Here is a 14,765-nt window from a genome sequence, read left to right on the forward strand (position 1 = left end):
GTGACTAAGTCTGAGCCTACTGAATCAATGCCAGATGTCTATAAGCAATTACCCTACACACTAATGATGCTCTGATATCTAGGCCTCGCCTTCCCAAAATACTTAAAAGGCTCAAAAGACATTGTAAAATATGTAGCATGATAAGCACTGGACTGCAAGATCAGTGGTTCAAACCTACCAGCGAATAATAAGAAGGCAATTATGAGTGAAAGAAGACACAACATAGTACACTTAAGAGTTACAAATAGCATAAAAGCAGGTAAAACTAATCTACAGTCTTTAAAGTCCAGAGACTGGCTCCCCTAGAGGAGCAGAAGAGACTGAGAACAAATTCGACATTATTTCTATCTTGATATGTTTTGTTGTTTAGTGCCATCAAGGTGGTTCCGACTTCATCGTGACCCTGTATAGGTTTTTGAGGAACAACTGGTGGATCTGACCAGCCAACCTTGCAGTCCAGTGCTTATCCTACAGCATCACATGATCTCTTATTGCCTTCAATTCATAATCAACAAGTCTGGTTTCAACATCCTACCTGTTACTGTGATACTTCCTGTTGAAAAAATCTGTAATGTAGCTCGTAGGGATTTTATTCGATAGCACACTGCAGGATGAAGTTCAGGTTCATAACTATACCAAAACATAGAAGCAAACACCCATAGTTAATGTAAATATTTAAAGCCAGAGAAGTTAACTTCAAACACTTTAAGTTATTTTGATTCTTCAAATACCTACCTGGCATGAGGTCTATTGTTCTTTGTGAATTCTGGCAAACGGATTTCAAATGGCATGTTACACACTGCCAAAACGTTAACAACTTTAAAATCTGTGAATATTACCTTTAAGAGAGAAGTAAAGCTCAATGAATTATTTTGAAATAGAGAAATATGCTTTTTGGGGCAATCCTCAATAACTTTTAACTCTTAAATAAAACCAGATAAAAGATAAAAACAAAAACCTCTTAAGTTTAATATTATAAATTACCAGTGTGACTCCTTAATGCTATGATTGAATTAAAGAAAACACAATCATGCAAAAACTTAATCTAAAAAAGCACAAAAAACCCTGACATATTTGCATGACTAAAGCATGAGGTCTAGTGAAATGTTACTTTAGTTTTTAACATTTTAAATAGGGCATTTATAGTTACTAGGATACAAGAGTGGGAAAAAAATTAAAGCAAAGTCCTCTTTCTCAAGAGTCAAAACTGGAAGAGTAATCTATCACTTTAAAAAGTCAGTAAGTAGAGTGTTAACTGAATTCCAGAAATCAAATGCTTTTCTTACATACAACAATAGAGAATGACATTTCTGTAAGTTTAGTTGTTTATTTTTGGGGGGCAGATAGAGTATGTTGTTGTTGTTGTTAAGTGCCTTCAAGTCAGTTCTGTCCCACAGCAACCTTGTATAGGGTCTGCAAGGCACAGCTGGTGGGCTTGAACCACCGATCTTGTAATTCAAACTGCCCTTGCGATCGAGTGTCTTATCCTACAATGCCATATGAGACATCCCAAACCAAAAGGAAACCCACTGCCATCGACTCAAGCCCCTTCTGACTGGCAGTGAGCCTATACTATAGGGTTTCCAAGACCATAAACCTTTATAGAAGCAGCCTCCCTTATCTTTCTCCCGAGGAGTCGCTGGTGGCTTTGAACTACCAAGCCTGAGGTTAGCAACCCAACACCTTATCCACAGTGCTGCCGGAAGTATGGTACAGAATCATAGTGAAGTATGGTTCCGACTCACAGTGACACTGTATAGGGTTTCTGAGGAGCAGCTGGTGAATTTGTACTGCCAACCTTGCAGTTGAGTGCTTACCCTCTGGTGCCACACAAGAACTCCTAGAGTGACATTAGTGTGTTTTTAATTAATTGGGAATTTTCTCAGCACTTCAAATGTTATGCTAAGAAAAGAAGCTCCAAGGCTAAAAATCATGTTCTTTCAATATTAATAATATTAGCTACTCCTATCAATATTTTGAATGTTTTCTCACTGAATGCTTTCAAACATGCCAAGTAAAACCACAATTTTGATGAGCTAACTAAACCCCAATTCAGTCCTTGTACAAAGGAGCTATAAAAAGTCAAAAACTGGACTAAGAAGTTGGCAAAGTGGTCCCCCATCAATTCCTGGTTACACCTCAGCAGGGTTCTCTATCCTGCCTTCTCCTGAAACACTACCACCCCTGCTCCCCAGCAGAACTCCAGAGAGGACTGCGGGTGTCAGATGGGAAGGCTCAACTTCCTAGTACTATTTCTACACACTTACTCAAATGTAAAACAAGGCCCCCTCTTCAGGGGCCAGATTTCATCTTTATCTTACATTTAGTCATCATTTGCAAGTGATTTAGGAAGTTCATAATTTGTAAAATTTTATTTTAAGTTCATACTCAGTAAGCTAACATGCTAGCTAATGGTCACTTTTATAAGTGTGAGAGCCTGCTGGCCGGTGTAAACAAATCAACAAGGTTCTACAGCTCTTTATTCATCATCTATCTAGACATCTCACTCTTGAGATGATCAAACCATGGTTTTGTGTGAGAAGTGAAACCTGCCAGCGAGTAGAAACGGTAATCAGCTTGCAAGGAAACAAATCTCCCTATGGAAAATGCGTCTGGGAAAAGATCGAGACCTTTTAACAAATACATGTGGGCAAATGTGGGAACTAGAATAGTATCACTTGCACTGAAGGACAGGCGACAAACTTCAATTTTACAAAAATAAATCCTTATACTTGAAACTGTGAGCAAGTGTAAAGTGCTACAGTTTGATAAACTGGACTTTTGCTTATGGAAGCAGTTGTACAAAATTCCAACAGGAATGGAAGAATTCTTCACATCAAGGAAGACGCCTGTTTCCTCAGTTACTGGGTTGATGTTGTTATTGTTGCTAGTGCTGTCGAGTTGGTTCTGACCCATAGTGACCCTGTATAAGGTTTCCAAGAAGCAGCTAGTGAGTTTGAACCGCTGATCTTGCAGTTCAAACCAACTATGCAGTCCAGCACATTAACCCACAGCCCCACACCACTTAGACACTGGATATCCAAAGACAGAAGAGGGGGGCTATAAAGGCATGAAGTGGCTGGCTTACAAGCTTTCATGAGTGTGCTTAGTTTCAGAATAAAGAGGGTAAGGCAGAATCTCCACTGAGTAGTTTTCTTCTTTTCCAGATCTGGTAAAAGGGGTTGGGGGATGATAGTGATAGGATTTTAAGATTCAATTATGAGTAATTGTTAGAAGGGTAATTGTGACATCATAACTCTAATTGTAGATGTGTAACTAAAAGGGGCGAGTAGTCAATCTTTCATTTCAGGAACACACGATCCCAGGACCAGCAAAAAGGAAGAGCATGAGATCCTACCTAGAAAAGCGACACAGAAGAGATGGTGGCAGAGGCGGTATATGGAGAGACAGAGCAGGTGCAGGCTCTAGGCCCATGGAATGAGTAAACGCTGTGTGCCTACTGGCAAGACGCTGGCTTGCAGAATGTGCCCTTTGGACACGTAAATGAAAGTATATTTTTTGTTTTGTATGTGTACATCAAATATTTTTGCTTTGTTCTTTTGTGAAATATAAGATGTAAAAGGGAAGCCACAGGGAGGAAGTGGGGTGACTAACTGTTGTTGCAGGGAAGGGACTGTAATCACTGAGATGAAACAAAGTGTATAATTTGTTAAATGCACCTGATGATCTCACCTGGACACCTTCACTCGGTTCACAATAAAAAGTTAAAAACAAAAAACACCCTTAAACTTAGTCTTAATTTTTATCTTTTTTGAAAGCATTACCTGAAAACCGAGTTTCTGCAGACTGCGGGCTAAGCGTCTGGCACCAAATTTAGCTTCTTCTTCACTGTGGTTTTAAGGAAAGAAAAACATGTTACAGAAAAACAAACTTTATATTGAACAACATGATAAAAATTAACATGATTCTGCTTTTTAGTCTAGAAAAAAGTCCTTTTCATGAGGGAAAAATTAAGACCCCAAGCAACACTTACCTTGTTGCTCCAGTGCAAATAATTTTTCCTGAGGACCAAATTGTAGCTGTAATTCTAGGTTTTCTAAGCTTCATTAATACTTTCTGTAAAAAAAGTATCATATACATAATAAGCAATAATTTTCATGTTTAAGTTCTGTGCAGTCATCTTAATGTGAAAATACGATTCCAAGCTTATCCAAAATTAAAATACCTGATCTTTAAATTACCTTTTTAAAATCAAATATAATACTTCATATATAGAACACATTTATTCAACAGATATTTAATTAATTAAAAATATAAGGTCTATGAAATCTATTTTCAGTTGTTTCATATGCATGTGAAAGCTGGACAAGAAAGAAAGAAGACCAAAGAATTGGTGCCTTTGAATTATGGTGGTATTGAAGATACTGAATATAGATTCCATGGACTGGCAGAAGGCACCTCAGAAGGAAAGATGGTGAAACTTTGTCTCACATACTTTGGATGTGCTATCAAAAAGAACCAGTCCTTGGAGAAGGGCATTGTTGTTGTTGTTAAGTGCCGTCGAGTCGGTTCCGACCCATAGCGACCCTGTACAGGGTTTCCGAGGGTGTAAATCTTTACGGGAGTAGAAAGCCTCATCTTTCTCCCGCGGAGCGTCTGGTAGTTTTGAACCACTGACCTTGTGGTTCGCAGCCTGATTCGTAACCACTACACTACCAGAGCTCCTTGGAGAAGGGCATTATGCTTGGTAAATCAGGGGCTCAGTGAAAAAAGCGGGTCAGAACAAGAAGTGAGAGGAAGTTGACACAGTGGCTGCAACAATGAGCTCAGAGCAGCAATCATGAGGATGCGGATTCTGAAGTGTTTTTGTTCTGTTGCACATAGAGCCACTATGTGTCAAAACCAACTGAACAGCAAACATGCAAACCTAATAAAAAACATGCAATTCTCTCAATATATACTTGAAATGAATGTACCATACACTGGCAAAACATTTCAACTCTCATTCTACTCCAGTGAAATGAGTGGAATTTACACAGGTCCTCAAACATTCCAAACTTGTTCACAACTCAGCTTTCCAGTAGCACTTACCTCTACCTGGAATACTGTTCCCTCAATATTCTCATTTCTATCAGGTCTCTCACCAAATGACACCTCCACAAAATGGCCTTCCCTGACCATTCCATCCAAAATACCTATCTGTTCCCTGGTCGGTAGACCACTCCTTACCCTTTTATTCTGCTTCATGGTATCTATCCCTACTTTATAGTGTACCTTACAGCTGACACGCCTACTGCCTACTCAAGTTCAATATGCAAATCTCAAGCACAGCAGAAGCAATGGAGCAGGAGATATAATCAGAGTCCTTATATATGAAAGGCGGAAGTCCTAGTGTGGCGCTGTAGGATAAGCACTGGACTGCTAACTGGAAGGTCAGTAATTCAAGCCCATGAGGGTCGCTATAATTAGAACCGACTTGATGGCACTTAGCAACAACATATGAGAAAGGCAATTTAAGGCTGTGGGTTTTAATAAATTACCTATAGAGTGGGTACAAAAAGGTCAAGAACTGAGTTCCAAGGTAATGTGTAAAATTAAGTTTTCACAGCAACTTTTTATTTATGGAAATACTTCTTATATGCTCATTATGTATAAGAAAGAAGAGATCAATATTTACTGATTAAATGTAACTCATATATGAATCAGACAATTATCTTTAAAACTTCTACAGTTTAAGTCCCCTGCCCCCTTCTGCCATATACTATATTATTGAACTCATAGTATCTAGAAAACTATAAAATCTGGGAAACTCAATTTACTAAAGATCAAAAGAGAATTTGAACTAAATCACAACATAAAATTTCATATACAGGTGACTGACTGAAAACACTGGTCTGAGTTTATTTTACATTCTATTTTTTTTCACCACCAGCTTGTCCATCAACTCAGATTTTTCAATAAATGTTCCTTGGAAAAAAACAAAAAAAACACTCTTCATATGGTTGACTAAAGTTACCAAAGCAGTGCTGAGCAATTTTCTCTCTAAACATTTCAGCCAGACATATTTATTCTTTTGTTTAAGAAAAGATGGTATTATTCATGAATTTGAAAATCTGTAATTGGGTTTCACTGAAAACTTTCATTGAAGGTCATTCCTCTTTACTTGGTTTCTAGAACTAAAAAATAGGTACTAGTTTATCTACGTACATTGGCAATATTTTTAACAGCTTATTTAAATAAAGCACTCATATACATTCATATTTAAATTTTATAATGGCATCATTCTTTGGTTTATAAAAAGTCAAACAATCATTGTCAGTTATAATGTAATCTTGAAACAGTAAAGCAAAACACAAGGGATCATTTTTATTTTTAAATATACATGTTTGACAGAAACTAAAAATTGAAACATTCAGGTTAAGATATGAACCATTTTATTTTTTCAGCAATTTGTTAAGAAAACCAACTATATTGGCTTAGGGAGGAAAATGAAAATTCATATACTACACAAATCACAATATACAAAGGGGCTTCAAAAGTTCATGGAAAAAGAAATTATGAGATTGATGGAAGTTTTTCACGAACTTTTTGAAGCTCGCTAGTATATTAGGACATCATTCAGGTATAATTATATTCGAGTAAGCGTAAATGAAAGTTCAAATGTTCCTTTCTTCAATGAAAAGAAATGGAGAGAATAATAAAGTGTCTATGTGACCAACGAGTTCTCTGACCAAGACTTAGGGGTAATGTTTCCTCCAGGACACACTGCCATGCCCAGTACTACTCAGCATGGGGTAAGGTGCTCAGAAACCATCTGTAGAATGAATATATCTTATAGTAACATTCATGAAGAAGCCCTGGTAGAGTAGTGGATAATGAGCTGGGCTATTAACGACAAGGTCAGGAGTTCGAATCTATCTGGGTGCTCCTTGGGAGAAAGATAAGGCTTTCTGCTCCCATAAGGATTTACAGCCTCGGAAACCCTACACAGGATTGCTATCAGTCAGAACTGAGTCGATGGCACACCGCTATCACAGTAACATTCATAGTACTATACAATTAAGCTGTGTAGCACACATAGAAAATCCCAATACTTACTCCAACATCACGCTTATAAATTACATTTGCTCCCTCCAAAGCAATCTTCCTTAAGTTCAAATGGCATCTTGTTCTAAAAACACAGACTACATTTGTAATTAAAATGTCCAATGCAACATCGCTGTCTGCATCCATTGGGGTAGTTTAAAAACTGAGCTTCCCACCACGAAGATCACATCCTGAGAAATGAAACAAAATACAGCAATTAAACTTAAATGTTCTGTAAACTTATTTTGCACAGATAATCGTGAAATTTAAAAATGCAAGAAAATGAACCCATTTTATTTATTTTTCAATTGCGGCTCAGATCAAATCATGCCCCTTTTCTTCCCCACTAAAAATGCCATTTCTGAAGACAGCATGTTATACAGGTATAAAATACACAGTGAAACCTAGGAGAGCTGGAACATGACTATGTCTGTTTCTCAGTCTTGCAGGTTTTTAGCCTTTGACATAGTACAGTATTACCACTTGTCTATTGCCCATTTTAGTGGTGAGCCAAAATGCAACATAAAACAGCCACATGACTTCTGTGAAGTCTGCTCAGAAGGACTAACTAAGCTGACAAGGAAGGGCCCCTTCTGTCCTGGGTTTGGACACAAAAGCGGGGACTCAAGCAGCCACTTTAGATTATGAGATGATGAGATAAGGATGCTGCAACAGCAAGACACAAGACGAGGGCCTTGCTATCATGAATATCCCTATGATTCCTGCACTTCTCCACTTTAGAAATGTGAAAGAAAAACCGTTTCTAGCTCATTTATCCCTCTCCATACCAGATTATTTTCTACTTTGATTTTTTTTGTTAAAACCATGCATTTTCATTTGTTGTTAAGTGCTGTTTACTCGGTCCCAACTCATAGCTACTTGTATAGGGTTCCCAAGGAGCAGCTGGTGAGTTTGAACCTCCGACCTTGTGGTTCAAACTGACCTTGCAGTCCTGCACTTATCCTACAGTGCCATACTAGGACTCCTGTATTTTCCAAAATGAGAGTCATTTTGAAAGAAAAAAAATGTTTTGACATAATAAGGATTTTAATACAATTGTGTTAAGTGCCATCAAGTCTGTTCTGACTCATAGTGGCCCTGTGTAGGGTACCCTGTGTAGGGTTTCTGAGGCTGGTGGGTTTGAATCACTGACCTTACAGTTCAAACCGACCATGTAGTACAGTGCATTAGCTTGCAGTGCCACATCAGGATTCTTTTGATGTAATTAATGGGACATATTTCCTAGGGATCTTTGGAATTTCAGGTGAAACCTGTCCACCATGGGTGACCATGCTGGTATTTTGAAGTACCAATGGCATAGCTTCCAGAATCAAGGCAACATGCAAGCCACCAACCACAGTATTACAAACTGACAGATGAGTGGTGGATCGTAGGCATTAGTGAGCTGAAATGGAGTGGTATTGCCTATTTTAAATCTCACAGTCATAAGGTTTACTATGCCGGGAATGACAAACTGAAGAGGAATGGTGGCTCACTGATCATCATAAAGAACATTTCAAGATGAATCTTGAAGTACATAGAATACTATCTGTGATACGATAAAATCCATATACCTATAAAGACGACTAATACCATCATTATCCAAATTTATGCACCAATCACTAAATCCAATGATGATGAAATTGAAGAATTCTACTAAATTCTTCAATCTGAAATTGATGACACAGGCAATCAAGAGCTATGGATAATTTTGGTAATTGAAATGCAATCAGCAGTAGGAAACAAAGATGAAGGATCAGCAGTTGGAAAATATGGTCTTGGTGACAGAAATGATGATAGAGATCGCATGATAGAATTTTGCAAGACCTTTTTATTCATTGCAAGTGCCTTTTTAACAACATAAAAGGCAACAATGCACATGGACCACACCAGATGGAATACACAGAAATCAAAATGACTACATATGTGGAAGAGATGGTGGAAATGATCAATATACCAGTCAAAACAAGAACAGGGGCAAACTGTGGAAGAAACCATCAATTATTAATATGCAAGTTCAAGCTGAAGCTGAAGGAAATTAAGTAAGTCCATGAGAGTTAAAATATGACTTTAAACATATCTCTCCTGACTTTAAAGTGCCCTCAAGAACAGATTTGATGCATTAGACAGTAATGACCAAAGACCAGAAGAGCTGTGACATGACCTCAAGAACTTAAATAGGAAAAAAGGAAAAGGTCATTAAGAAGTCACAAAAGAATGAAACACTAAAATGTACATCAGAGGAGACTCTGAAACTTGTTCTCCATCATAGAGATGTGAAAGCAAATGTAAGAATTCTAGAGATAAAAGAGTTGTACAAAAAATTTTAAAGGGCAGCTTAAGACGACAAAAAAAAGTATTATAATGAAATGTGCAAAGACATAAGAGTTAGAAAACCAAAAAGGAATGCACTCAGCATTTCTCAAGCTAAACGAACTAAAGAAAAAGTTCAAGTCTTGATTTGCAGATAATACAACCTTGCTTGCTGAAAGTGAAGAGGTCTTAACATATTTATTGATAAAGATCAAAGAACACAGCCTTTGGTATGGATTGCACCTCAATGTCAAGAAAACAAAAATCCTCCACACTGGACCAATAAACAACATTCTTATCAACGGAGAAAAGATTGACGTTATCAAGGACTTTATTCTTGGATAACTATCAACATTCACGGAAGCAGCAGTCAAGAAATCAAATGATGTATTGCATTAGGCAAATTTGCTGCACAAGACTTTTTGAAAGTGTTGAAGAGCAAAGATGTCAGCTTGAGGACTAAGGTGCGCCTGACCCAAACCATGGTATTTTCAATAACCTCCTATGCATGCAAGAACTGGACAGTGAATAAGGAAGACCATATAAGAATGATGCTTTTGAGTTATGGTGCTGGAGGAGACTATTGAAAGTTCATGGGCTGCCCACAGAACCAACAGATATGTGTCGGAAGAAGTGGAGCCAGAGTGCTCCTTGGAGGCCAGGATAGGCACTTCGTCTCTCATACTTTGGACATATTGTCAGGAGGGACCAGTCTCTGGAGTACATCATGTTTAGTAAGGTGGAGGGTCAGAGAAAAAGAGATATGGATTGGCCAAGTGGCAGCATCAATGGGCTCAAGCGTGGCAACAATTGTGATGTTGGCCCAGGACCGGGCAGTGTTTCGTTCTGCTGTGCATAGGGCTGCTATGAGTCAGTACTAACTTGATGGCACCTAACAACAACAACAATGGGCATAATACTGAATGATGAAGAAAGCATCAAAATAAAATGGAAGGAATATACAATTATTGTTATAAAAAAGATAATCAATGTTAAACCATTTCAAGAGGTAGCATATGACCAAGAGCCAATAGTACTGAAGGAAGACGTCCAAGATGAACTGAAGGCATTGGCAAAGTACAAGGCTCTAGGAATTGATGGCACACAAATCACTGTAGCACTTGTAGTACTCACTTATCTACACCATGAAATTTGGAAGGCTGCTAATTGGCCAGGTGATTGGAAGAGATCCATATGCCTGCCCATTCCAAGGATAGGTGATCCAATGGAATGCATAAATCATCAGACAATAGCATTAATATCACCTAAAGTAATATTTTCTTAAAGATAATTTAAAAATGGCTGCAGCAGTGCATCTATAGGGAACTGCCAGGCTCAAGCTGGATTTAGATGAGGATGCCTAATGAGGGTTATCACTGCTGATGTAAGATGGATCTTGGCTGAAAGCGAGAAGAGCTGAAAAGCTGTTTACCTGTGCTTAACTGACTATGTAAAAACTAAGGACTCTATGGATCATGAAAAACTATGGGTATGATTACTATGAATGGGTTGTTGTTGTTGTTGTTGTTAAGTGCTGTCGAGTCGGTTCCAACCCATAGCGACCCTGTACAGGGTTTCCGAGGCTGTCAATCTTTACAGGAGCAGAAAGCCTCATCTTTCTCCCGCAGAACAGCTGGTAGTTTCGAACTGCTGACCTTGCGGTTCACAGCCCAATTCATAACCACTATGCCACCAGAGCTCCTTAATGAATGGGTATTTCACAGCAATTAATTGTGCTCATGAGGAAGGAAACCTGTACATAGACCAAGAGACAGCTGTTCAAACAGAACACGGGGATACTGAATGGTTTAAAATCAGGGACGGTGTGAGCCAGTGTTGTATTCTTTCACCATACTTATTCAATCTGTATACAGAGCAAATAATTTTATAAGATGGATTATATGAAGAACATGGCATCAAGACTGGCAGAGGACTCACCAACTATCTTCAATATGCAGCTGATAAAACCTTGTTTGCTGAATGTGAAGTGGACTTAGTAACATTTTGATAAATGGAGAAAACACAAAGTTGTCAAAGACATTCCTTTGCTTAGATCCACTAACAATACCCAAGGGAGCAGCAGTCAAGAAACCAAAAGATGTATTGCCTTAGGCAAATCTGTTTCACAAGATCTCTTCAAAGTGTTCAAGAGAATAGTTGTCAGTTTGAGGACTAAGGTGTGCCTGACTCAAGCCATGGTATTTTCTGTAACCTAATATGCAAGCGAAATTTGGACAGTGAATACAGAATACTGTTGAAGAACTGATGCATTTGAATTACGGTGTTGGAGAAGAACATTAAAAGTACCATGGAGTGCCAGAAGAACAAACAAATCTATGTTGGAAGAAGTGCAGCCAGAATGCTCCTTAGAATACAGGATGGTGAGACTTCATCTCTCATATTTTAGACATGTTATCAGGAAAGACAGCCTCTGGAGAAGGACAGCATGCTTGGTAAAGTCGAGGGTCAGCAAAAAGAGAAAGAACCCTAATGAGATGGACTGACAAGAGGACAACAGCAATAAGCTAAGTGGGGACAATTGTGAAGAATGCACAGACTCTGGAGTGTTTCTTTCTGTTGTGCAAAGGGTCGCTATAAGTCTTAATTGTCTCAATAGCACCTAACAGCAACACCATGGAAAATTCTAATAGTATGCCTGAAACTTTCTTTCTAAAGCCTCCTATTTTTATAGGGATACAAAAAGAGCTAACAGTCTTTTTCTTCCCTCGAAGCCTCTTAACACAGTAGCCATGAAAATGCTATGAAGTACAGTTGATTGCCGTTGGTTGCCTCTCATGTTGATTTATACTTAAGTCATACATTAGTTTTATTGGTTTGTATAGCTCCAAGGACAATGTGTCTAAGCAGCACGACAAAAATTACAATATTTGAAACTGATAATATTTAAAGTCACAAAGCTATTAAACTTTCTAACCATTAACATTACAATATAAAATATTTAAGATACATAAAAGGGGCAGAAAGATTGATACAACAAACATCTCTGTACCTACCACTCAGCTGAATCAATATAACTGGTGTCTCCCCCATGCATTTCTCCTCAAAGACATCCTTATCCCTCCCCTCCAGAGGAATCCTCCACTAAATGTGGTGTTTTCATCATTTTCATGTTACATCCCTTAACTCAATGAACTGGGGTTTAAAATATACTGATGAAATGGTTAAAATCTCATTATAATTTATGCATATATTAGCTGAATTAGCCTAAAATTTTCCTTTCTTGTCCTGTCCTGAATCAGTTTTGGTACGCAGGTTGTGTTACATGAACTGTTTAACTGTTTCTCTCTCTGTGAACACATTTCATAACACTTTATCTGAAACTTGTCTTGCTTGGTTGACTTTTTTTTTTTTTTTTTTTTAAGTTTTTATTGTGAATTGTGTGATAGTTTACATGGGAGAACATCAGCTTTACATTCATCCTATAGTATTTCATTTCATTGCAATGATTACAATCCCCTCCATGCATCATCATTCACAGCATTTGCTTCCATTCTCTCTAGGTTTTTTTTTGTTGTTGGATGTATACCGAAGCACTCAGGAATATATAATAATTCAAACAACCAAAGGGCATACCCCGCAAGCCTACCCCCGCAGCTGTCAGCACACAGCCCCTCTCCCTCCCTGAGTCCAGAGTCCCTAGCCGCTCCATCTCTCCATGTCATCATCTCTGCCTCCATCTCTGGAGTCGCTGCTTCTCTGGATAGGGTCCCGTACTCGGCTCTTCTCCCTTGATGGTCCCAGTATCCTCTGCTCCTAGTCTGCAAGATCACCCACTCCCCTCTCTTTTTGTTACAAAACGTCTGCTTAGTATACTTTTTAAAGGATTAAATGCTTTTATTATTTTTAATGCAACTGGTGTCTTTATTTCTTCTTGAGTCAGTTTTAGCAAATTAAATTTCCTATTTCTGCCAAAATGTTAGTAATTATTCAATTTAGACAGCATGAAAATGGTTTTTCTTTTTTATGTCTTTCTTCTTTTTGTAGTCTTTTAAACAACAGTCTTATAAGTGCCATTGAGTCAGTTCCAACTCATAGCAACCCTGCATAGGATTTTAAAGGAATGGCTGGTGAGTTTGAACTGCCAACCTTGCAGTTGAGACTGATCTTCCAACAGTTCATTATCCCACAGCACCACACCAAGGCTCCACGATGTATATTAGGTTTATTATATATGGAGTCCTGGTGTGGTGCTGTGGGTTAATGCGCCAGACTGCAAAGCCGTTTGAACTGCAAGGTCGGCAGTTCAAGCTCACCAGCTGCTCCTCAGAAACCCTATACAGGGTCTCTATGGGTCGGAACTGACTCGATGGCGCTTCACAACAACAATAATATATTAATATGAGTCCTAGTGTGGTACTGTGGGTTAAAGCACCAGACTGCAAAGTCGTCTAAATCACAAGGTTGGCAGTTCAAGCTCATCAGCTGCTCTTTGGAAACCCTATACAGGGTCTCTGTGGGTCAAAATCGACTCAACAGCACTTAATAACAATATAATATAAAAATAGTTACTTCTAAGTTCTTATTTTTATTTAAATTTAAATATCAACAATCTACCCACTACCAAGGCCTAATAATATTAAGATGTGGTTTGGTCAGCTGTTTTTAATTGTTTCAGAAAGTCTGAGCTTAGTTTGCAATACTTTTCTTTCTAATAAAATGCCAGATTCAAAATAATAGCTGACTTATCTACATAAGTGTCGTACTTCTAGCATTCTATTAAAATGTCCTGATGTGATGCTGTAGGATAAGTAATGAACCACAAGGTTGGCAGTGAAACCGCCACTCCTCAGAAACCCTAAACAGAGTAGTTATGAGTTGGAACACACTCTATAGCACTTAACAACACCTGAAAAGTTGAACAGCCTTTGTCTAGCTCAACGAGTTTGTAGACAAGAACATATTAACTATATTTTATACCTTTTGACTTTTTATAATATTCACAAACCTACATTTTAGCACTGACCACAAACTGCAATCTTTAATCATCACTTGGAAAACAGTGCCACCTCCTGGCTTTTATAACAAATTGCATCAGAGACAACTAGAAGTTACAATTTTCACTCCAGGAAAATATACTTAAACTGAAGGCCACAATAGACCTGAATCATAAGAGCAAAGCAAAGCACCGTAAAAACCGTATTCCTGTTGCATGTTAGGATGCTGTGGCAGGGCCTTCAAAGGTTTTACCACAAAATACTATCCATAATTTCAGTTATTCGGAGGCTCAGGAACTAGCAGTAGACCAATCTGCAAATATAACATGACATCATGTGATCTCTGAGGGATCATTCTTCTCTAAGAAAATGACACTAGCTGCTAACCTCATATTCTTTAAAAAGACTGTAAGAATAGCAGATCAGGAAATAAAACTTTCTTTTTTTACA

The 14,765-nt window shown here is 38.2% G+C and overlaps 1 protein-coding gene across 1 annotated transcript in view; it reads right to left on the reverse strand.

The window, feature by feature from the left end:
- TBPL1 (TBP-like 1) overlaps positions 1-14,765 on the reverse strand; it is a 47,300-nt gene that overhangs the window by 2,224 nt on the left and 30,311 nt on the right. The window contains exons 2-6 of the mRNA XM_006834650.1: positions 7,060-7,238; positions 3,995-4,077; positions 3,786-3,849; positions 736-839; positions 536-630 (exon numbers count right to left, since the gene is read on the reverse strand). Of these exons, the coding sequence (XP_006834713.1) occupies positions 536-630; positions 736-839; positions 3,786-3,849; positions 3,995-4,077; positions 7,060-7,194 (481 nt within the window). The 5' untranslated portion in view covers positions 7,195-7,238. The remainder of the gene's footprint in view (positions 1-535; positions 631-735; positions 840-3,785; positions 3,850-3,994; positions 4,078-7,059; positions 7,239-14,765) is intronic.

Source organism: Chrysochloris asiatica, unplaced genomic scaffold, assembly GCF_000296735.1.
Source record: "Chrysochloris asiatica unplaced genomic scaffold, ChrAsi1.0 scaffold00013, whole genome shotgun sequence".
NCBI lineage: Eukaryota > Metazoa > Chordata > Mammalia > Afrosoricida > Chrysochloridae > Chrysochloris > Chrysochloris asiatica.